Source organism: Haliotis rufescens, unplaced genomic scaffold, assembly GCF_023055435.1.
Source record: "Haliotis rufescens isolate VD_foot unplaced genomic scaffold, xgHalRufe1.0.p SCAF_127, whole genome shotgun sequence".
NCBI classification, from domain to species: domain Eukaryota; kingdom Metazoa; phylum Mollusca; class Gastropoda; order Lepetellida; family Haliotidae; genus Haliotis; species Haliotis rufescens.
Genome location: NW_025963810.1, coordinates 16,932 through 42,940, shown reverse-complemented (window position 1 = coordinate 42,940; position 26,009 = coordinate 16,932). Strand labels below are relative to the sequence as shown.

The 26,009-nt window shown below is 41.7% G+C and overlaps 1 protein-coding gene across 1 annotated transcript; it reads right to left on the bottom strand.

The window, feature by feature from the left end:
• Positions 1 to 9,592: 9,592 nt before the first annotated feature.
• LOC125378569 lies at positions 9,593 to 10,333 on the bottom strand. Its single transcript, XM_048394017.1, has one exon. It carries the CDS (start codon positions 10,331 to 10,333, stop codon positions 9,593 to 9,595), a length of 741 nt encoding a protein of 246 aa, XP_048249974.1.
• Positions 10,334 to 26,009: the final 15,676 nt, after the last annotated feature.

Here is a 26,009-nt window from a genome sequence, read left to right as displayed (position 1 = left end):
TTAAGAGTCTTGGGGTTAGGGAACCAGGGATAGGGTACAATGCCCCTTTTAGAGTCTTGGTGTTAGGGAACCAGGGATAGGGTACAATGCCCCTTTTAGAGTCTTGGTGTTAGGGAACCAGGGATAGGGTACAATGCCCCTTTTAGAGTCTTGGGGTTAGGGAACCAGGGATAGGGTACAATGCCCCTTTTAGAGTCTTGGTGTTAGGGAACCAGGGATAGAGTACAATGCCACTTTTAGAGTCTTGGTGTTAGGGAACCAGGGATAGGGTACAATGCCCCTTTTATAGTCTTGGGGTTAGGGAACCAGGGATAGGGCACAATGCCCCTTTTAGAGTTTTGGGGTTAGGGAACCAGGGATAGGGTACAATGCCCCTTTTAGAGTCTTGGGGTTAGGGAACCAGGGATAGGGTACAATGCCCCTTTTAGAGTCTTGGGGTGAGGGAACCAGGGCAGGGTACAATGCCCCTTCTAGAGTCTTGGTGTTAGGGAACCAGGGCAGGGTACAATGCCCCTTTTAGAGTCTTGGTGTTAGGGAACCAGGGATAGGGTACAATGCCCCTTTAAGAGTCTTGGGGTTAGGGAACCAGGGATAGGGTACAATGCCCCTTTAAGAGTCTTCTTATCAACCATGACAACCTGCACCAATCTGTCCACATCTGTCAACAACCCTGATTATCTGTAAAGATAAAGGTAAATAAAGAATTGAATGTTAAATGTTGTGTATCTTTGTTATGAAAGCCTGCACAAAGGCTACGATGTTGTTGTGAGAATCTTTTAATCCCTTGTATCATTGTATGTTGGGGGAGGGGGTCCATTAGTGACTGTTTTGAATCTGACAGTCAGGCAGTCAAAGATATATTTGTGTTTATAAGATGCATTACGTCAGACAAAGTTAGTTTACAACTTTACACGATTTCTCTGAATCACAGATATAGACATTGACATATAGACATACACATATAGACATACACATATAGACATACACATAGACATAAAGACAGACATACACATATCGACATACACATATAGACATACACATAGACATACACATATAGACATACACATATAGACATACACAAATAGACATACACATATAGACATACACATATAGAAATATAGACATAAAGACAGACATACACATATAGACATACACATATAGACATACACATATAGACATACACATATAGACATACACATAGACATACACATATAGACATACACATATAGAAATATAGACATAAAGATAGACATACACATATCGACATACACATATAGACATACACATATAGACATACACATATAGACATACATATAGACATACATATAGACATACACATATAGACATACACATATCGACATACACATATAGACATACACATAGACATACACATATAGACATACACATATAGACATACATATAGACATACACATATAGACATACACATATCGACATACACATATAGACATACACATAGACATACACATATAGACATACACATATAGACATACACATATAGAAATATAGACATAAAGACAGACATACACATATCGACATACACATATAGACATACACATAGACATACACATATCGACATACACATATAGACATACACATAGACATACACATATAGACATACACATATAGACACACATATCGACATACACATATAGACATACACATAGACATACACATATAGACATACACATAGACATACACATATAGAAATATAGACATAAAGACAGACATACACATATCGACATACACATATAGACATACACATAGACATACACATATAGACATACACATAGACATACACATATAGACATACACATATAGACATACACATATCGACATACACATATAGACATACACATAGACATACACATATAGACATACACATATAGACATACACATATAGAAATATAGACATAAAGACAGACATACACATATCGACATACACATATAGACATACACATAGACATACACATATAGACATACACATATAGACATACACATAGACATACACATATAGACATACACATATAGACATACACATATCGACATACACATATAGACATACACATATAGACATACACATATCGACATACACATATAGACATACACATATAGACATACACATATAGACATACACATAGACATACACATAGACATACACATAGACATACACATATAGACATACACATAGACATACACATATAGACATACACATAGACATACACATATAGACATACACATATAGACATACACATATCGACATACACATATAGACATACACATATAGACATACACATATAGACATACACATAGACATACACATATCGACATACACATATAGACATACACATAGACATACACATATAGACATACACATAGACATACACATATAGACATACACATATCGACATACACATATCGACATACACATATCGACATACACATATAGACATACACATATAGACATACACATATAGACATACACATATAGACATACACATAGACATACACATATAGACATACACATATAGACATACACATATAGACATACACATATCGACATACACATATAGACATACACATATAGACATACACACATAGACATACACATATAGACATACACATATAGACATACACATATAGACATACACATAGACATACACATATACATACACATATAGACATACACATATAGACATAGACATACACATATAGACATACACATATAGACATACACATATAGACATACACATATAGACATACACATAGACATACACATATAGACATACACATATCGACATACACATATAGACATACACATATAGACATACACATAGACATACACATATCGACATACACATATAGACATACACATATGGACATACACATATAGACATACACATAGACATACACATATCGACATACACATATAGACATACACATATAGACATACACATATCGACATACACATATAGACATACACACATAGACATACACATAGACATACACATATAGACATACACATATCGACATACACATATAGACATACACATATAGACATACACACATAGACATACACATATAGACATACACATATAGACATACACACATAGACATACACATATAGACATACACATAGACATAGACATACACATATAGACATACACATATAGACATACACATAGACATACACATAGACATACACATATAGACATACACATATAGACATACACATATAGACATACACATAGACATACACACAGACATACACATATAGACATACACATATAGACATACACATATAGACATACACAGACATACACATAGACATACACATATAGACATACACACAGACATACACATATAGACATACACATATAGACATACACATAGACATACACATATAGACATACACATAGACATACACATATAGACATACACATATAGACATACACATATAGACATACACATATAGACATACACACATAGACATACACATAGACATACACATATAGACATACACATAGACATACACATAGACATACACATATAGACATACACATATAGACATACACATAGACATACACATATAGACATACACATAGACATACACATAGACATACACATAGACATACACATATAGACATACACATAGACATACACATATAGACATACACATAGACATACACATAGACATACACATATAGACATACACATAGACATACACATAGACATACACATATAGACATAGACATACACATAGACATACACATAGACATACACATATAGACATACACATATAGACATACACATAGACATACACATATAGACATACACATAGACATATACATATAGACATACACATAGACATACACATATAGACATAGACATACACATATAGACATACACATATAGACATACACACATAGACATACACATAGACATACACATATAGACATACACATAGACATACACATATAGACATACACATAGACATAAAGACAGACATCAACATATATACATAGACATATAGACATAAACATAGACATTGACATAGGGACACAGACATATAGTCATATGAACATAAACACATATATACATAGACATAGACATAAACACATAGACACAGACATATAGACATTGACATAGAGATACAGACATAGAGACATATAGAATACTAAACAAGCTCCCGTGTAATACCAATTTTATGAAACGAGTGAATAGTTGTGGTATCTGACGAGCGAAAGCGAGTCAGATACCTCAACTATTCACAAGTTTCATAAAATTGGTTTTACACGGGAGCCAGTTTCGTATTTTATAAATTACTTGCCATTTATAACGTTTTTAGAATTATACTGTTGAGTATGAATAGGCTGACACCTACACGATCCACGGCATAGTCCAATTGAGTTTAACAGAATAATACTTCAAATACTTCAAATATCATTATCAACTAGTTTCATATGTAATAATTCCTTTTTGGTGTAAATTATTCTATGGATAAACTTAAACTGAAAGTCAATCAATTTAGTATCTTTAGTACATTTTCTGAAGTTTGAATAAACTTCTTTCCATGGAATATCATCGTCAAAAAGAGACTGCCATTTTCCATTTACTAAGGGTGGTTTTGTTATTGTAATTAGTCTATCATAAAGGTACCTAGATCCTTGAATGGGTATAAATATATCCCTCAATTGTGGACTAAGGTTTAAGTCATGTATTGGTATTTGGATATAATGATTGACAGTGTCTCTCCATTCTTTAGGTATACTAAGTTTAACCTTATTATAATCTAGTATTGTACCCTGTATATCATAACATACTTTTAATATTTCAAATTGCAGAAATCCTTTCTCATTACATACCGGAAAGCGCACGTTAAATCTCCAAAGTAACTAACTAACTTCTGATGTCCGTGTGCGAAATACGCTACAGTCGGAAAGCGCACGTTAATCTTCTATATCAGTCAGACTTGTGATATGTTTCATTCCCGGTCGCCTTATACACGGAGTATAGGATTTTGGGTTGATTTTTAAGGCGTGTACAGGGGGGTCGTCTTATACGTGGGGTCGCCTTATACACAGCGATATACGGTAAGTCCTTAATTGTCATTATACCCTTTTTAAACCAATTTTTAATTATGTAGTTTTCAAGTTTAAATTGGTGATTTAGCCATAGGGGCTGTGATAGAATTTCGGAAATCTTTTCTGAATCTGTTGTAAATTTTCTGCCATATGAGACTTGCCCAAACATTTAAAACATCTCTCCAAAAAGGGTTCTTCACACATAAATATTTATCAGCATTAACTCCTAAATTAATCATATCAGTGAAAGAAAAAACTGAAGGATTATCATATGTACTCTTTTTTAGATACCTGCTTAATGTAGATAATTTTAGTGATTCTATAAATATTTTAATGTCCACCATTATAAGCCCACCATCAGCGTAATTGTTTTTCAGATTTTTTTGTTTTTAAATTTTATCTGGTTTATCATTCAATAAAAATCTAAACACAATTTTATTTAAGTTTATAATAAAATCTTTTGGGGGTTTGGCAGTGCCATAAAAATATGGACAAGAGTTGAGAGAGCCAATGACTTGATAACAGTAATTTTACCTATAAGAGTCAAGTTTCTTCTTCTCCAATTGCCAACAAATCCAACATATTAACCAACTTATTTATTGAAATGAATAATATTTGTGGGCTTAAAGTGCAACCCTGATGGTGTCAATATTACATCTAAAGTAATCTGTTATTCCATTGCCTGTTCCAACACAAGATGATAGGTTAGTGTACATTTTGACAATATTTAGAAATGTCCCATGATGCCCATATAACTCTGGAAAAGAACTGTAAGATTGACAAGATCAAATGCTTTTGTAAAGTCAATAAATATACAATAAAATCTTCCCCCTTTTTGAGATCACCCTGCAAGCAGAATATCTGGTCAACAGTTGAATAATTTGGCCTAAAACTGGCTTGCATGGATAACATGTTATTTCTATCACCCCACAGCTCCAGTCTTTTCTTGAATACAACACAGAGTATTTTACAAATTGAGTCAATATGGGATATTCCTCTCTAATTATTAGGCTCTTGGATATTTCCTGCCTTTGTGCAGTGGACAAATACTACTGTTTGCTCACTGGGGAGAGAATGTATTTGATTTCAACGCTTATAAACAAGAATATATTTCTTCCTCTGTAAATGGTCTGTTTAGATCATTTACGTTGTTAAAATGTTCTGTCGGATGGAGACAGATTAATGTCAATCATAGCTGAGAAATCAAATACAGTGTCACTGACAGACATGGTTACACCACAGTTCAACTGATATTTTCATGGTGATTGTACGACTGCTTCTCCCTCTTTGAAGGATTTTCCAAAAACACCTGGGATCCTTTCTTGGATTTATGAACACAGTCCATCCAAAATATCACAAACACAACATGTACACCATTATATTAACCCTCATGGTGCCCGGCCGTCCGCTGGCTTGGCATATACTGCTCAGTGCCGCACTGTGATGACGTCGCGGTTTCAAAAACGTTTACAATGTATCAAAAGTGTTACAACGTCTTTATTTCTTCACACAGTTTAACCAAATTGTAAACATGAAACTCGAGTTGATTGTCTTTCCATCAGTATCTAAAGTCACCAAATCCAAAAGATCTATGCACTGCCTAGCCATCGATAAAAGTGCTGGTATTATAAGTTTCCTATTTTTCTACATTAATCATAATGTGGACGCACCCGAATATGGCAAGCAAAGTCAAGTAAGCGCCCTTGTTTGAAATCTAAATGTCCAATAATTCATATCATTGGCAAGTACATGTCCTAACAGTGATAGACATATGACATTTATGTTGAAGTACACATTCACTGAGAATTTTCCGTGAGTTATATTTAGCGATAAAAAATCCCGATGAAATTGTGCGTGTTTTTGACGTCAAAACAAACTTGAGAGAGAGGGGCAAGAGAGAGAGAGTCCAACCCAAATATCACAAACACAACATGTACACCATTATTTACTTAACTTTAACGACCATCATGTTATATATTTACTTAGTTCCTGGTTTGGGGAGAGTCATTTATGAAGAAAAGGGAGGGGTATGGCCACTCCAGACCCAGACGAAGTATGGATGGTGTCCCACCTAATATGGTAACAGCTATAGCTAATAAAGATAATGTTCATTACTTCAGATTATATTATCTGCTCATTGCTTGTGCTTGAAAAAAAGACAAGACATTGACAATGTACTTTGTACCCCATGCCAATCATCTAAATTGGAAGAGAAGCGAAAACGGTGCCGACTACCCTCATCCTATTTTGTACTTCCGTCACTGTCGTCTCGCCTCTGGGTCCAGCTTCAGACCAGTATGGCGGTGGTCACGTGACATTTTAGATAATTTATCAACGTAATATAAGTCCTTTACTTTCTGTAACACCTTAATACATGTATATTAGGAGTGAAATTTAGACAATTCTTCAATTCGCAATCTGGCCCCATACAATAACGCATTATGCAGTAAACGTCATCTTAACTTGACCCGTTTTCTGGCCGAATATCAACAGAAATTTGACCACATAAAGCGTCTTTGTCGGCTGTCTGAGGACCAAGGTCACCGAGTTCAAGTACAGAGAGTGTGACGTCATCATCGCCAGTTATGACGTCACAGCGGTTTCAAGTCGGCTGTGGGTAGTCCAGTGTCGAGTCACAGGACCATGTAACAATAAAAATATAAAATAAGTCGTAAAAACATCATACACGAGGCCTAACAATAAAAATATTAAAAAAGTCGCAAAAAAATCATACACGAGGCCTCGTGTATGATTTTTTTGCGACTTTTTAATATTTTTATTGTAACATGGTCCTGTGGTCGAGTAAAGCTGGGCCCCGTCTCTAACATCACGAATGAGCAATCGAGTCACATTTTGTCAATTCCTGTACATTTTCATGTTAAATCTGGCATGTTCAATTCCTTTCGGGAACCTCGAAAAATGTTTAGGTATGACTAGGAAAATTACATCTGACATTCTATGTGTGTTTGTAGCGCAGTCGGTAGCGAGACACTTTTTTAAAAAACAGAGATCGTGTGTTCGAACCCTTGCGTGTAACAATCCTTTTTTCATTATCTTTTGTAGATAATATACATGCATAGCTGAATGAATCTTTTACGGTGGAGTTAAATTTTATAAGACATCATTAGAGCACTGCACTTCCCCCATCGCCACCAGACCCGCCCACCCCGCTTGTTTGTCAGCCGCTTCTGCCTGTCTGTGAGACAATGTTTGTTTGTTTGGTTGGTTGGTTTCTTTGTTTAACGCCGCCCTCAGCGATATTCCAGCTATATGACAGGCTTGTAAATAACCGAGCCTGGACCAGACAATCCAGTGTTTGGAATACTGTGCATCGATGACGACATGCATCAACCAAGTCAGCGAGCCTGACCACCCGATCCCGTTAGTCGCCTTTCACAGCAAGCATGGGTTGCTGAAGGCCTATTCTAACTGACGGGTCAGTGAGACAATGAATACACCTGTATTGAGCAATAGCATCGACCCAACCCAACGCAAAGCAAGCAAGCAAACAAGCAACTCAATCATATACATGTCTATTATGCGTGCAGTAAAGGAAGTCAAACCAGTGGTCGACAGCATGAGCAAAAGTCTATACCACCAGGATACACAGCACAGCACAGCACAGCATAGCACAGCACACAATCCCCGACGTCACATATCTTAACCTGATTGTAAGATTAGTGGTGTTGCGACCAGCATATAGGATTCTGGGTGGTTTTCTGGCCCTGAATCCCAACGAAAATCTGTAGCTGAAGTTTTGTAATTTAGTAGCTATATAGCCTCTCATTACGTGAACAGTACACCATAGGGTCTGTATTGTCTCAGAGGGCCTTTAGAAAAGAACAATTGCTATGGTAGTGGGTTATCTGTGATATTCATTTTTTACAAGTATATATTGCAGTAATTAAATATGTTAACACCGCGGGGGTTAAAACATGAGTGAGAACTATCGCTCAGACGTAGGATAATGCTTGATATGCACATATGGTATATATCGACGTCCATTAACAACAGGGCGGCGTGGCTGGTATAGACAGAAAGCCAGTCTCTCATGCAGCCTTCATGGCATATATGCCACTTGGCCTTTCCACCTCCACGGCAATTCCCTATACAATGACACAGTGCACTGTGTCTGTTTGCTTCTGTTCTGCTGTATCGCGACTGTCTGACAATCGACTCTGTACCAGACAAACCAGTGATGGATATAAGGAGCAACGTCCCGCGACGTGGGTACAGGCCTAGCTTGACATTACCGTGTGTCACACCCACTAGGTCCCCCTCGTCACACGGCCGGGGAGGAGGGTACAGGCCTAGTTTGGAATTACCGTGTGTCACACCCACTAGGTTCCCCTCCCCCTCGTCACACGGCCGGGGAGGAGGGTACAGGCCTAGCTCGGCATTACCGTGTGTCGCACCCACTAGGTCCCCCTCGTCACACGGCCGGGGAGGAGGTTACAGGCCTAGCTCGGCATTACCGTGTGTCACACACACTAGGCCCCCTCGTCACACGGCCGGGGAGGAGGGTACAGGCCTAGCTCGGCATTGCCGTGTGTCTCGCCCACTAGGTTCCCCTCCCCCTCGTCACACGGCCGGGGAGGAGGGTACAGGCCTAGCTTGGCATTACCGTGTGTCACACCAGCTAGGTCCCCCTCGTCACACGGCCGGGGAGGAGGGTACAGGTCTAGCTCGGCATTACCGTGTGTCATACCCACTAGGACCCCCTCGTCACACGGCCGGGGAGGAGGGTACAGGTCTAGCTCGGCATAACCGTGTGTCACACCCACTAGGTCCCCCTCGTCACACGGCCGGGGAGGAGGGTACAGGCCTAGCTCGACATTACCGTGTGTCACACCCACTAGGTCCCCCTCGTCACACGGCCGGGGAGGAGGGTACAGGCCTAGCTCGGCATTACCGTGTGTCACACCCACTAGGACCCCCTCGTCACACGGCCGGGGAGGAGGGTACAGGCCTAGCTCGGCATTACCGTGTGTCACACCCACTAGGCCCCCCTCGTCACACGGCCGGGGAGGAGGGTACAGGCCTAGCTCGGCATTACCGTGTGTCACACCCACTAGGTCCCCCTCGTCACACGGCCGGGGAGGAGGGTACAGGCCTAGCTCGACATTACCGTGTGTCGCACCCACTAGGACCCCCTCGTCACACGAACGGGAAGGAGGGTCACATTCATTGAGCCCACGAGATAATTCCCCCTTGGATTTATTAAATTGCATATATTTCTTAATGCTTTTTATCCCCCGCCCCAACGAAGTTGGCGGGGGATATAGAAATGGGTTCCGTCCGTATGTGTGTGTGTGTGCGTGTGTGCGTGTGAGCGTGTGTGCGTGTGTGCGTCCCGAAATCGTTTCCGGAGCATAACTCAGAAATCATTTAATATTTCTCTACGAAACTTTGCATGTCTATCAGACTCATGCTGAACTGGTGCCTTTTGCTATTTAGGAATTTTATAAATTTTTATTTTTTACGTTTCCATGGCAACAAATTGGACTTAGGTTCTATAAGTGTGCTGTTCGTTTCCGGAGGGTAACTCAAAAACCATTAAATACTTTCTTACAAAACTTTGCATGTCTACCAGGCACATACTGAACTGGTGCCTTTTGCTATTTAGGAATTTTATAAATTTGTATTTTTTACGTTTCCATTGCAACAAGTTGGACTTAGGTTCTATTGGGTAGTGTTTGTTTCTGGAGCATAACTCAAAACCCATTCAATACTTTCTAACAAAACTATGCATGTTTACCAGACACATACTGAACTGCCTTTTGCTATTTAGGAATTTAAGAAATTTTTATTTTTTACGTTTCCATTGCAACAAGTGCTGAGGCCATTTACAAAAAGGCCCAGTGAACATAGTTCACAGGAGCTAATGCATTGCACACAACCGGACATGTCATATTGGCGGGGGATATGAGTATTTCATGCTTGTTTTTCTAATTTTTCACAAATTATCCTTAACATTGGAAATCCTTATATTTACAAGTTAGTAGGCACGGGATAGCTCATTTTTCAGGACATTAGTCGAACACAGCAGGGTTCCCTCAGCAAGCTCATTTACGTGAACCTAAAAATTACGAATCACAAATGAGCATGGTACACCCATGTGAGCACGGCCCTTCTCCTGGCCAGGCGTCGATATGTATTCTCACTCCAGCAGGCGCATGATTGACGACCTTCCAACTATAATCAAAATCAACTTTTGTTCGGCAGTATCGAGATTCCCATCTTTCCATTCTTTTCTTCTGTCGTTAATAATTGTCAAGAGTTAAAACCTATTCCCTTGGCAGCAGACATATGTTTAGCCTAGGGCTAAACAGTAATTAATATCATCTCTCATGAGGACAGGATGACACTGGTTGCTTTCCTCATGACGTGCGTTGTAAATTGTTATCCGCATTGGCCAGACCATTGTGTCAAACCCACAACATGATTATACCATTGTTACTGATATACCATATACTGTCTCAGACCATCTGCCTATCCTTCTGTGTATAACAAATAACTGTCCTAAAAAACATGTGGTGGATATAAGCTCAATTGGAAGAAAGCGTGTGATACTGATCTCATGTTGTATCGTTATGAAACTGAAAATTACTTTCGTAAAGACATATGCAATTTGTCCCAATTCGCATCCCATAATGAATATATTATAGAAACTTTGGTTGCAGTTGCAGTATACATACAGTTATAAACGGCGCAAAATAACCTTATACGCCAAATACATTACCGTAGTCATAGTCTTCTTATATATTTCGCGACAATGTACATTCAAACGCGTATCGTTGAAGTACATAATTACCGTAGTCACTCCATTATCTGTTATCATGTTGGTTGGTTGTTTAACGCCGTACTCAGCATACTACTGACCCCACATGAGCCGGTATACCGTCAGTAAAAATCCAAGATGGTTGTCACTGACCTAATATGAGACCGTATACCGTCAGTAACAGCCATTTTGGATTTTCATACACCCACCTCACATATTTCACATGAAAATTCTGGTACAGAAATTCGTTATTCGACACTGTTTTGAGTTTTAATATCATTATTTTTGATGTGCAAGGACGTTAATGGGTTTTTTTTGGATCACGTTCGTGTCTTTAATAAAGAATATTTAAAGTTAAAATTATCAACAAGGTTTGAAGAGTAGTCTCCCTTTTGACTCCTAACGTCTTAGGTTGTAAGTGGTAATTTTTGAGTTTTAAGTTTTGACATGACATGCGTGACAAAGATATCAAATAATGTAAACTTTTCCGCATAATAAATTCGGCAAATATTTTTCTGCTAACCTAATATGACACCGTATACGGCCACCAAAGACACCATAACTAATATTCCAGCTATATGACGGCGGTCTGTAAATAATCGAGTCTGGACCAGACAATCCAGTGATTAATAATATCATGAGCATCGATCCACACAATTGGGACCGATGACATGCATCAATCAAATCAGCGAGCCTGACCACCCGATCCAGTTACTCGCCCCTTACGCCAAGCATAGTCGCCTTTTACGACAGGCATGGGTTGCAGAAGACCTATTGTACCCCGGATCTTCACGGGTCTGTTATCATGTAGTTCGTTAGCTATAGGAAATGCGCCTGGTCAATATAACATCGCCTGAGTGAAACATTACCGTAGTCACCAAAATGATCGCTACTGAAAACTTACTATTCTCTCATTTAAAACTAATATCTATCTCCTGTCGCGTACCTTCGTATCTTTATTCGGATCAATGACCGTGTTATTTTACTTACCGTTTATGCCGAAATTATCACGTCCCCTTCGTGATAGATTACCGTAGTCATCAAATAGGATCCCTAATGAAACTAAATATCCTCTCTAAAACTGAGCTATATCTTCTACCCTGTACCTTATTATCTTTACTAAAACTTCGCATATGAATGTTTACCGCTTGTACCAAAGTATCTCAATTGTCTAGCACTATGAAACTGGCAGTAGTCCGGACTAAAGCAAGCAGCCACACACACACAAACACATCGCTTATAATGGTGATAATCTTGAATATGACATTAAACCCCATTTCACCTCACCTCACCTCACCTCACCTCACCTCACCTCAAATGATTTACAGAGGACAGTGTGTACTCTTCAAAGCTCTCTAAAACTGCAATACAATAATGATATTTACACCTTATCCACAACTAGATTAGAATGAAAGTAATTTTTTTGGCTTTTTATTTAACACAGCCATAATAATCCAGCTATATATAATCAAGACCAGACAATCTAGTATTTGATATTATGAGCATGAATCCATGCGACTTAGATATGATGACATCAAATCAGCCAAGTCATCGAGTCCCCCCTCCCCCTTACACACCCACACCCACCCCACATACACACACCCAACACACCACCCCAATCCAAGAGTTTCAGCAAGTACCACAAATGACTATAAACATTAATGTTTTCAACTTGTTAGTTATTGCCAGGACATTTCTACTACTGCCACTTACTTGGCCGGAGTCGTGGTCCAGAGGCAAGAGTGATAGTTTTACTAGTTAGTTCTCGTTCACCAGTGGAAGGTTATTCAGCGTTGAGTAGCTTGGAGTGTAACGAATCTAAAGAATCTTATGCTGTGGTGTTTCTGGGTTAAACTTGGTCCCCAGTAACCCATGTGTATTGTTGGGGGTGACTTAATGGATGGGATAGTGTGGCTCTGTGTTGATAGCGTGTCATCGTACCCCAACATCCTGAATCACAAAATATCGATCACTGGATTGCCTGGTCCAGACATGTCCAATTGCAGGCTGTTAAACAACAAAACATCAAATAAAACTCTATATTCCATTAACCATTTTTTTATTTCACCCAACAGAAGAAATGATGTGTAGCATAGAATTCCTACTTAGCCACGCCCTTAATCCTTGTATACAATATTTAATGTACATTTTTTTTCTCATATTGACATTGTTTTAACAAACAAAACAAAAAACAAAATAGTAAATGATAGTAAATGTGTTGTATATTTCTTAAAGAGACTTTAATCTATTGTCTGTTAAGCTAGTTTATCCTTAACATGAAATTTGAGATGCATAACAGACCTGATATTTCATGCATCATGTTTATCACCGGAAAAACACTGCAATGGTTTAGCTGCCAAATGGTAGGTGACTTACCATTTGGCAGCTACCACTGCAGTGTTTTTCCAAGTTACAAAATCAGGTGGAACAATTATTTCAGACTTGATTCACATCAGTCATGTTTACAGTTGCCATGTTTCCTAATCACGTCACATTACGTCAAGGTCAACTTGGGAGAGGGCTTTTCAGAGTTAGAGCTTTTCTTACTCTAAAATATTTTTACTGCATGTATTTTATTTACTACGGTATTATTAGTATTTATTAATACTTGGACTGCTTTGCAAGTACACTGAACAAAAAAAGAAACGTCGGACTTTATTTTAATGAAAATAATATTTTATTGTCACCATGATGTAAAACTGTTATAATATTCCAAAACATGCACTGCCTCGTGAGTTGATGTCAGCAGAAATCTGTCACAGAAACACCCGTAGAATGATGTGGCTGACGTTACTGTGGAAGTGCTATCACAACTGAAAGTTGAATTATCAAGACCAGGTGTGGCCAGCGTCTGCATCAATCAAAGCTCTGCATCGGCGTCTCATGACGTCACTATTCTCTGGATTTCATGTCGCGTTTCATGTTGATGCTGATTCTGACGTCGTCTTACACGTCTGTCCAAAGAGTCCCACACATGTTCAATTGGATTGATTTCCGGACTTTTGGCTGGTCAGGGCATAAATCCACGTGGTTAGCCCGCAGAAAGTTGCATGTGATGCGTGTAGTGTGACTTGTTAAAACGTCATGTTGGCGTTGGCTTTGAGGTGAGGGACGTGCTGAGTAAGAATCTCATCCGGGTAATTCAAAGCCACGCGCCGATGCCCGAGAAACATTTCCCCCTTTTGACATCAAACATGAACATTGAAAATAACAGACGTCATTGTTATAAAAGTTGTTTGTTACCACAAATGGAATAAATACCGTCTCTGCTATAGAAGTTAGACATACAGTCAAGCGCTATCAAACGTCTTACAAATCTGCATACACATAGCTGTTCTTTCTGTTAAAAGATTAAGCTGGGATTGGTGACATGTTAGTATATGACTGGTATGAGCTTATTTCGCATCAATCTGCGCACATGCAACCGATTTCCATGAATAGGAACAAGAGCTGGGCCACGACCGTGTGTTCTAACAATTACCGTCAATGATAAGCAGTCACCCTAGCATTGAGGCATACGACATGTGACTTGTGCGACGCGCGTCCGTTTTGCATGTTTTTAGGATTGTGTTTGTAACGTTTGATAATGTTCCATAAACTGTGACAATCAACACGCTTGTCTTCGTTAGTGCAGAAAATAATACATAGTTCAGTTGAGTCATTTAAAAAATCGGACGTATCTGTCTAAGTTCAGTATATTTGATCCTGCATTTATGTTTATTTAACTTTGTTGATATCTGGATGATGCCAGATTTATTCCGATTGAATATTGCAAGACAGTGATGGTTCAAGGGTATAAGATCACGTTACACTTTTCTCAAGAACAACCGAGCTCCGTCTCTATATAGTTATAAGGCCACGCTCCTTTAGTTGATTGTGTCGGTCTGTCTGTTACCATGTAGTGAATGATATATAACCAACTTCAAAGTATTTAGTGACTGACAATAAGGATAACACTTGCTGGTAATATTTCAATGACGGAAATGATCCTATTACATAGGACACCGTTTTCTTTCCATGTACATATGTCAGTTATAATTTGACTCCATTTCCAATTTTGGCCGAAAATTAGAATATTCAGTAACATATGAAACTCTCAAATACAACTGTGTAAAACACGCGAGTCTAAAAAACCCTTCTACCCTAAACGTAAGTTGGAGGCGTTTTAAAGATTCGTACACTTTTACGTTGATTTCAATGACGTTCGTTAATACGGACGCATCTTCCAACCTGGAACGATGCAGTCTGGTTGAACGAGTTCAGAGAGTATTATCCTGTCTACTACTCTCAATGACGTCACATTATAGAACGTCTTCACAGGCGGATGGTAATGGATAGGTGGCAAGAGAAATACCTCCAGAAGCTGAGGGAAAGGTCCTCCCTTTCGACCAACGGAGAATGTGTCCTGTGGGGTGGCTGTGGACAGACGTCAGGACAGATTACGTATGGTAGGATGACAATTCAGTTTCCCAACAGCAGCACTTGGCACACTGTACTGGTTCACAGACTGGCCTACATGATTCGCCATGGGAGCGTGCAGTTACCAAAGACCATGGACTGTTCACACCTGTGCTCCAACAGTCTTTGTATCAACTGGGATCATCTACACCTGGAATGTCGAGGCATCAACTGTCAACGCCGTACGTGTAGAGAGGAGGGGCGGTGTCTGGGACATGCAGATCATCCAGACTGCTTGGTGCATCTGTGCTTGTCAAGGTAAATTGCAGTACAACTTTGTACCATATTAAAATACTTTGTAACTAGATACATCATAGCATGTGTCATCAGTCAGTCAGTCAGTCAGTCAGTCTGTCAGTCAGTCAGTCAGTCAATAAATGTCGATTCTTGACCATTACTCCATACAGTCATAATCATGAATAATCTATCAATGTTTACACTTACAAGTAATGATTTCAAACAAGCCTTATTACGTCATAAAATCATAAAGGGCGTTCAACATTATTTCAGCATTTCCATTTTCCCTCAATGAACTATTAGAAAATAACGTTGTCTATCTTTAATGACATTATATAATGAACAAGTTGCCTCGATATCTGCAGTATCATACAGGCCTTTTCTTTAATTTGTCTTCTCAGAGAGTAAAATGAGCTTCTAAGCCTTCCTCCGTTGACAGTTACATGATACAATGTTAATGTAAATCTGACTTAACTGTACATTTGAAGCTAAAGTATAACGACCTCCTATCAGCTGTGATCAGCCTCTGTATAATCGTACTATACAAATATGTCTGTGTCTCGAACACATGATAAATCCAAAGAAAAGGCAATCCATAGGAACATAATAAATGTTTTACATAAGATCCCAATTAGACCGTTTATTATGTGTCTTGACCTTTGGTAACATTGATAGGGGTATCTGTAAGTAGGCAATGTCATTAATTCCTGGTGTGCCTGTTCTCCAGTTCCAGTGAACCTGATGTCCACACCTGATGTGCCTGGTGTCCAGTTGCGGTGTACCTGATGTCCAGTTACGGTGTGCCTTGTGTCCAGTTACGGTGTGCCTGGTGTCCAGTTACGGTGTGCCTGGTGTCCAGTTACGGTGTGCCTGGTGTCCAGTTCCGGTCTGCCTGGTGTCCAGTTCTGGTCTGCCTGGTGTCCAGTTCCATTCTGCCTGGTGACCAGTTACGGCGTGCCTTGTGTCCAGTTACAGTGTGCCTTGTGTCCAGTTCCGGTCTGCCTGGTGTCCAGTTACGGTGTGCCTTGTGTCCAGTTCCAGTCTGCCTGGTGTCCAGTTCCAGTCTGCCTGGTGTCCAGTTCCAGTGTGCCGGGTATCCAGTTCCGGTGTGCCTGGTGTCCAGTTCCAGTCTGCCTGGTGTCCAGTTACAGTGTGCCGGGTATCCAGTTCCGCTGTGCCTGGTGTCCAGTTACAGTCTGCCTACTGTCCAGTTACGGTGTGCCTTGTGTCCAGTTCTGGTCTGCCTGGTGTCCAGTTCCGTTCTGCCTACTGTCCAGTTACGGTGTGCCTGGTGTCCAGTTGCGGTGTACCTGATGTCCAGTTTCAGTGTGCCTTGGGTCCAGTTACGGTGTGCCTGGTGTCCAGTTTCGGTGTGCCTGGTGTCCAGTTACGGTGTGCCTGGTGTCCAGTTCCGGTCTGCCTGATGTCCAGTTACAGTGTGCCTACTGTCCAGTTACAGTGTGCCTGGTATTCAGTTACTGTGTGCCTGGTATCCAGTTCCAGTCTGCCTTGTGTCCAGTTACAGTGTGCCTTGTGTCCAGTTACAGTCTGCCTACTGTCCAGTTACGGTGTGCCTGGTGTCCAGTTCTGGTCTGCCTGGTGTCCAGTTCCGTTCTGCCTGGTGTCCAGTTACGGTGTGCCTTGTGTCCAGTTACGGTGTGCCTGGTGTCCAGTTCCGGTCTGCCTGGTGTCCAGTTACAGTGTGCCTACTGTCCAGTTACAGTGTGCCTGGTATTCAGTTACTGTGTGCCTGGTATCCAGTTCGGGTGTGCCTGATGTCCAGTTACGATGTGCCTGGTGTCCAGTTACAGTCTGACAACTGTCCAATTATGGTGTGCCTGGTATCCAGTTACAGTGTGCCTGATGTTCAGTTCCGATGTGCCTGATGTCCAGTTACGATGTGCCTACTGTCCAGTTACAGTGTGCCTGGTATCCAGTTACGGTGTGCCTGATGTCCAGTTACGATGTGCCTGATGTCCAGTTACGATGTGCCTGGTGTCCAGTTACAGTCTGACAACTGTCCAGTTATGGTGTGCCTGGTATCCAGTTACGGTGTGCCTGATTTCCAGTTCCGATGTGCCTGATGTCCAGTTACGATGTGCCTACTGACCAGTTATGGTGTGCCTGGTGTCCAGTTCCGGTCTGCCTGGTGTCCAGTTACAGTGTGCCTACTGTCCAGTTACAGTGTGCCTGGTATTCAGTTACTGTGTGCCTGGTATCCAGTTCGGGTGTGCCTGATGTCCAGTTACGATGTGCCTGGTGTCCAGTTACAGTCTGACAACTGTCCAATTATGGTGTGCCTGGTATCCAGTTACAGTGTGCCTGATGTTCAGTTCCGATGTGCCTGATGTCCAGTTACGATGTGCCTACTGTCCAGTTACAGTGTGCCTGGTATCCAGTTACGGTGTGCCTGATGTCCAGTTACGATGTGCCTGATGTCCAGTTACGATGTGCCTGGTGTCCAGTTACAGTCTGACAACTGTCCAGTTATGGTGTGCCTGGTATCCAGTTACGGTGTGCCTGATTTCCAGTTCCAATGTGCCTGATGTCCAGTTACGATGTGCCTACTGACCAGTTATGGTGTGCCTGGTATCCAGTTACGGTGTGCCTTATGTCAAGTTACGATGTGCCTGGTGTCCAGTTACGATATGGATGGTGTCCAGTTACGGTGTGCCTGCTGTCCAGTTACAGTCTGCCTACTGCCCAGTTACGGTGTGCCTGGTGTCCAGTTCCAGTGTGCCTGGGTTTCCAGTTACAGTCTGCCTACTGTCCAGTTACGGTGTGCCTGGTGTCCAGTTCCAGTCTGCCTGGTGTCCAGTTCCAGTGTGCCTGGGTTTCCAGTTACGGTGTGCCTGGTGTCCAGTTCCGGTGTGCCTGGTGTCCAGTTACAGTCTGCCAACTGTCCAGTTACGGTGTGCCTGGTGTCCAGTTACAGTCTGCCTACTGTCCAGTTACGGTGTGCCTGGTGTCCAGTTCCAGTCTGCCTGGTGTCCAGTTCCAGTGTGCCTGGGTTTCCAGTTCCGGTCTGCCTGATGTCCAGTTCCAGTCAGCCTGGTGTCCAGCTCCAGTGTCCCTGGTGTCCAGTTACAGTGTGCCTGATGTCCACATACGGTCTGCCTGATGTCCAGTTCCAGTGTGGATGATGTCCACTTCTGGTCTGCTTGGTGTTCAGGTAGAGAGTGCCTGATGTCCAGTTCCGACCTGCCTGGTATCCAGTTCTTGTGCGTCTGGTATCAAGTTATGATGTACCTGATGTCGATATTCGGCCTGCCTGGTATCAAGCTACGGAGTGCCTGATGTCAAGTTCCGGCCTGCCTGGTATCCAGTTTTGGTGTTTCTGGTATCAAGTTACGGAGTACCTGATGTCAAGTTCCGGTCTGCCTGTTATCCAGTTATGGTGTTTCTGGTATCAAGTTAAGGAGTACCTGATGTCAAGTTCCGGCCTGCCTGGTATCCAGTTATGGTGTGTCTGGTATCAAGTTATGGTGTACTTGATGTCTATATTCGGTCTGCCTGGTATCAAGTTAAGGAGTGCATGATGCCCACATACAGTCTGCCTGATGTCCAGTTCCAGTCTGCCTGATGTCAAGTCCCAGTCTGCCTGGTGTCCAGTTCCAGTCTGCCTGATGTCTAGTTCCGGTGTGCCTGGTGTCATGTTCCGATCTGCAATGTCCCCAGTTCCGTTGTGTCTGGTGTCCAGTTCCAATCTCCCTGCTGACACAATGTTCACAATGATCTCCTCAATGAACTATTATTGTCACCTACAGCTGGGAAACAACAGAATACACAGGGTTCCTCTTGGTTAATGACACAACCCTGGTCATCAACAGTAGGAATGAACCACAAAAGTTCTCCAGGTGTCGAGGACCATGCACGAACATGGCACTTTACTTATGACTCCCAAGTGAGCTGTGTGTTAATCTGTTCACATTAAAGGCAGCCCCAGGAGGATATGACTTTCACAATATGTGGCTCACCAATGATTGTGAAAGGTAGCACAACCTATGCTGGCTCCCAAATATCTACAACCAACACCAGAGAGAGAGAGAGAGAGTACATGTTGCATGTAACAAGGTAAAGAGGAGTAATAATCACTCTAACCCCTTGGTGTACCTGCTGGAGGTCTAAACCCACTTAGCTGTGCAACTATATGGCAACGAGTAATATCTCCATGTGCATTCTATCTATGTCACCTGTGGGAGTAAATGTCGAAATCTGAGATAGAGGAAGTAGAGAAGTTGATCTCTAGTGAAACCACTTTACAGGCTCTAGGTCTTTAGTCAATGAAAGTCATGACAGACCAAAAGAAACTACATCACCTCGGCAGACTACTGAGAGCAAAGTTATGTCTTTTCCAAACACGTATATTCACGTACAAGATTGTTAGTATACGAATGCTGAGTGCAATAAAATGCATGTCACAAATGACCAGTGTGATACGACCAAGACTTAGGCCCTCTGGTGACGCTATGACAGAGAACAATCTCCATGGAGAGACAGACTAAGGACACAACCAGTCACTCCAATCTGATACTACATAAAGTATGGAATATCTGTATGTTATTTCCCATCGTCTACAGTGTGTGTTTATTAAAAAGGCGTGTGGGCCAAGATAAACTGTAACAATGGTACGCAAGTTTTACCTGTTTAACTTCCGATTGCTGGGGATCATAAGGTTCACATGCCTGACCATAGCGGCAGGGAACGAAAGTTTACACGCCTGGTCGACAAAAAACTTTTTTCATGGTTTTATTTGTGAAGTTAAATATGTTTTGCTCATAGGTTGTCATACTATTTGTGCCCACTTAAGTAATTTCTTCCTATTTTTTGGCAAATCCAGTGACATTTTTAACACAGGGTCAATATATTTTTGACACAAGACCACATGAAGGCGTGAGTGACATGTCTATCATGGACGTGGCTTTGGCAGCAGGTGTTTTGGGGTCATACATTTCAGTGAAATGGTACCAGATAATGTAATGAACAATCAGCTTAAATCAGGTGGGACACCACCAATACTTCACGATTCACTTAGCTTTGCACATTACTTACAGCTACGAAAACCAACACTAATCATAGCATTCTATCTTGTCTCACTCCAAACATAACTTTCATTTAAGAATTGGTCATATTTGACGGGAAGGAGCGACCTCGTTCTCACTTGTGATTTATTTCACTTTGTTGATCTATTGTTAGGTCCAGTTGTTTCACACATCCATGCACACATAAGGCGACAACAAATGCATTTCTCAAGCAAACAATAAATTTGTTGTGGCCTGAAGGAGGGAACAGCACTCACCCATGAAGTGCGGATTCTCTCGGTTGTCTATTTAATAGCTTGCACGCACATTTACGGGGGTAGTGAAAACCTATTATGGCTCTTTTTATTTGCTGAGATTCCATATTTCACGTTTGGAATTAGCTGCGTTATGTTATTCTCAACATTCCTGTTTTCGGGAAGTTGCCTATACATTAAACGTTTCCTTTGATGTCCTTTGTTTCCTTTTTTCTCGTGAATTGTTAATCGTTATCATTTGCACATCGACACTGGGAAAACTATGTTGCGTCCGGCTGTGATAAAACATTTCTTTCTTTATTTTGGTCTATAAGTTATGAGCCAGGTAATACAACATACACTGTGACCATCGAATACCCATTTCGCCACATCTCACCACAAGCAAGGTGACTGGTGAGCTACCTGTAATGCCCACACACTACACTGTGACCATCGGATACCCGTTTCGCCACATCTGACCACAAGCAAGGTGACTGGTGAGCTACCTGTAATGCCCACACCATACACTGAGACCATCGAATACCCTTTTCGCCACATCTCACCACAAGCAAGGTGACTTGAGAGCTACCTGTAATGCCCACACCATACACTGAGACCATCGAATACCCATTTCGCCACATCTCACCACAAGCAAGGTGACTGGTGAGCTACCTGTAATGCCCACACCATACACTGTGACCATCGAATACCCATTTCGCCACATCTCAACACAAGCAAGGTGACTTGAGAGCTACCTGTAATGCCCACACCATACACTGAGACCATCGAATACCCTTTTCGCCACATCTCGACACAAGCAAGGTGACTTGAGAGCTACCTGTAATGCCCACACCATACACTGAGACCATCGAATACCCATTTCGCCACATCTCACCACAAGCAAGGTGACTGGTGAGCTACCTGTAATGCCCACACAATACACTGTGACCATCGAATACCCGTTTCGTCACATCTCACCACAAGCAAGGTGACTGGTGAGCTACCTGTAATGCCCACACAATACACTGTGACCATCGAATACCCATTTCGCCACATCTCAACACAAGCAAGGTGACTGGTGAGCTACCTGTAATGCCCACACACTACACTGTGACCATCGAATACCCATTTCGCCACATCTCACCACAAGCAAGGTGACTGGTGAGCTACCTGTAATGCCCACACAATACACTGTGACCATCGAATACCCATTTCGCCACATCTCAACACAAGCAAGGTGACTGGTGAGCTACCCTTAATGCCCACACACTACACTGTGACCATCGAATACCCATTTCGCCACATCTCAACACAAGCAAGGTGACTGGTGAGCTACCTGTAATGACTCCACCATACACTGTGACCATCGAATACCCATTTCGCCACATCTCACCACAAGCAAGGTGACTGGTGAGCTACCTGTAATGCCCACACACTACACTGTGACCATCGAATACCCATTTCGCCACATCTCACCACAAGCAAGGTGACTGGTGAGCTACCTGTAATGCCCACACAATACACTGTGACCATCGAATACCCATTTCGCCACATCTCAACACAAGCAAGGTGACTGGTGAGCTACCTGTAATGACTCCACCATACACTGTGACCATCGAATACCCATTTCGCCACATCTCAACACAAGCAAGGTGACTGGTGAGCTACCTGTAATGCCCACACCATACACTGTGACCATCGAATACCCATTTCGCCACATCTCAACACAAGCAAGGTGACTGGTGAGCTACCTGTAATGCCCACACCATACACTGAGACCATCGAATACCCATTTCGCCACATCTCACCACAAGCAATTAAGGTGACTGGTGAGCTACCTGTAATGCCCACACAATACACTGTGACCATCGAATACCCATTTCGCCACATCTCACCACAAGCAAGGTGACTGGTGAGCTACCTGTAATGCCCACACACTACACTGTGACCACCGAATACCCATTTCGCCACATCTCAACACAAGCAAGGTGACTGGTGAGCTACCTGTAATGCCCACACCATACACTGAGACCATCGAATACCCATTTCGCCACATCTCAACACAAGCAAGGTGACTGGTGAGCTACCTGTAATGCCCACACAATACACTGTGACCATCGGATACCCATTTCGCCACATCACACCACATGCAAGGTGACTGGTGAGCTACCTGTAATGCCCACACCATACACTGTGACCATCGAATACCCATTTCGCCACATCTCACCACAAGCAAGGTGACTGGTGAGCTACCTGTAATGGCCATTGCTTTACAGGACATTAGGAAGCAAGAGAGCAAATGAGTAATCAAGTAGTTTCATGCACTTTCTGCCAATCAGGAAATTATTTCAAGAATACATTATGTCATTGTGCAAATAATCAGATCCTGAAGGACTTCTAATAACTTTGTTGTGGCCTACAAATGTTTCCCCTTCATGTGTGGCTCACTGGGTAGAAGGCAGAAATCAAGGCCTGGGGTCTCAAGACCTACATGCAAGACAACATGTTGCAATCTTAGGCCAGACAATATATCACCTTGGCTTCTTCACTGCCAACTAAATATATTGGTTTTGTTAAATATTAATGTTAAACTTGCGACCAGAAACATGCCAGCTCTTAGACATTTTTTTCATAGAAATCCAGGTCAGAATAGGTATTCAGCAACCCATGCTTGCCATAAAAGGCGACTATGGTTGTGGTAAGAGGTGACTAAATGGACTGGGTGGTCTGACTCGCTGACTTGGTTGATGCATGTCATCATAGAGTTTGGATAGATGTTCATGATGTCAATCACTGCATTGTCTGGACCAGACTCGATTATTTACAGACCGCCGATATATAGCTGGAATATGGCGAAGTGTGGCGTTAATACATCAACAAACACTCATTTTTTCGTTTTCTTTATTAAAAGCGTATTTCATTCTTAAGGAATAAAACTCAAATGAACATCCACAGCATTTAATCTTTGACCCCTGCCTCTTCATACATTGACTCAGAAGAACATTTGAAAACTAAATTGGTCTGACCGGACTTTTGTAAATCAGGTTAACAAATATCAGATCAGATTCCAAAATGGTGCACTGCCATATGCTTCCTTTTTTAGGCATTGGCAGAATTATCCAGTGAGAAATACCTTTGTGTGAATAGACCCATGAAAAGAAAGAGTGAGTGAGTCATTATTTCAGACATACAGCCACCGTGAAAAGAAAGAACTAACAAAAGAACAAACACACTCACTATCTACCTTGTTAAAAGAGATTCACACCTATACATGCATTGATTCACTCTCTTACTCACCATGTTAAATCCCCAACCAACCACACCTCCCCATGGCCATGTTATATGCCCCGCCAACCACACCTCCCCATGTTATATCCCCCACCAACCACACCTCCCCATGTTATATCCCCACTCTCCATGTTATATGCCCCACTCCCCATGTTATATCCCCTACTCTCCATCTTATACCCCGTACTCTCCATGTTATATGCCCTACCAACCACACCTCCCCATGTTATATCCCCCACCAACCACACCTCCCCATGTTATATGCCCCACTCCACATGTTATATGCCCCACTCTCCATGTTATATCCCCCACTCTCCATGTTATATGCCCCACTCTCCATGTTATATCCCCCACTCTCCATGTTATATCCCCCACTCTCCATGTTATATGCCCCACTCCCCATGTTATATCCCCTACTCTCCATCTTATACCCCGTACTCCCCATGTTATATCCCCCACCAACCACACCTCCCCATGTTATATCCCCCATTCCCCATGATATTTCCCCTACTCTCCATCTTATACCCCGTACTCGCCATGTTATATCCCTACTCTCCATGTTATATCCCCTACTCTCTATGTTATATCCCTTACTCTCTATGTTATATCCCCACTCTTCATGTTATATCCCCCACTCTCCATGTTATATCCCCACTCTCCATGTTATATCCCCTACTCTCCATGTTATATCCCTACTCTGCATGTTATATCCCCACTCTCCATGTTATATCCCCACTCTCCATGTTATATCCCCACTCTTCATGTTATATCCCCACTCTCCATGTTATATCCCCCACTCTCCATGTTATATCCCCCACTCTCCATGTTATATCCCTAACTCTCCATGTTATATCCCCCACTTCCCATG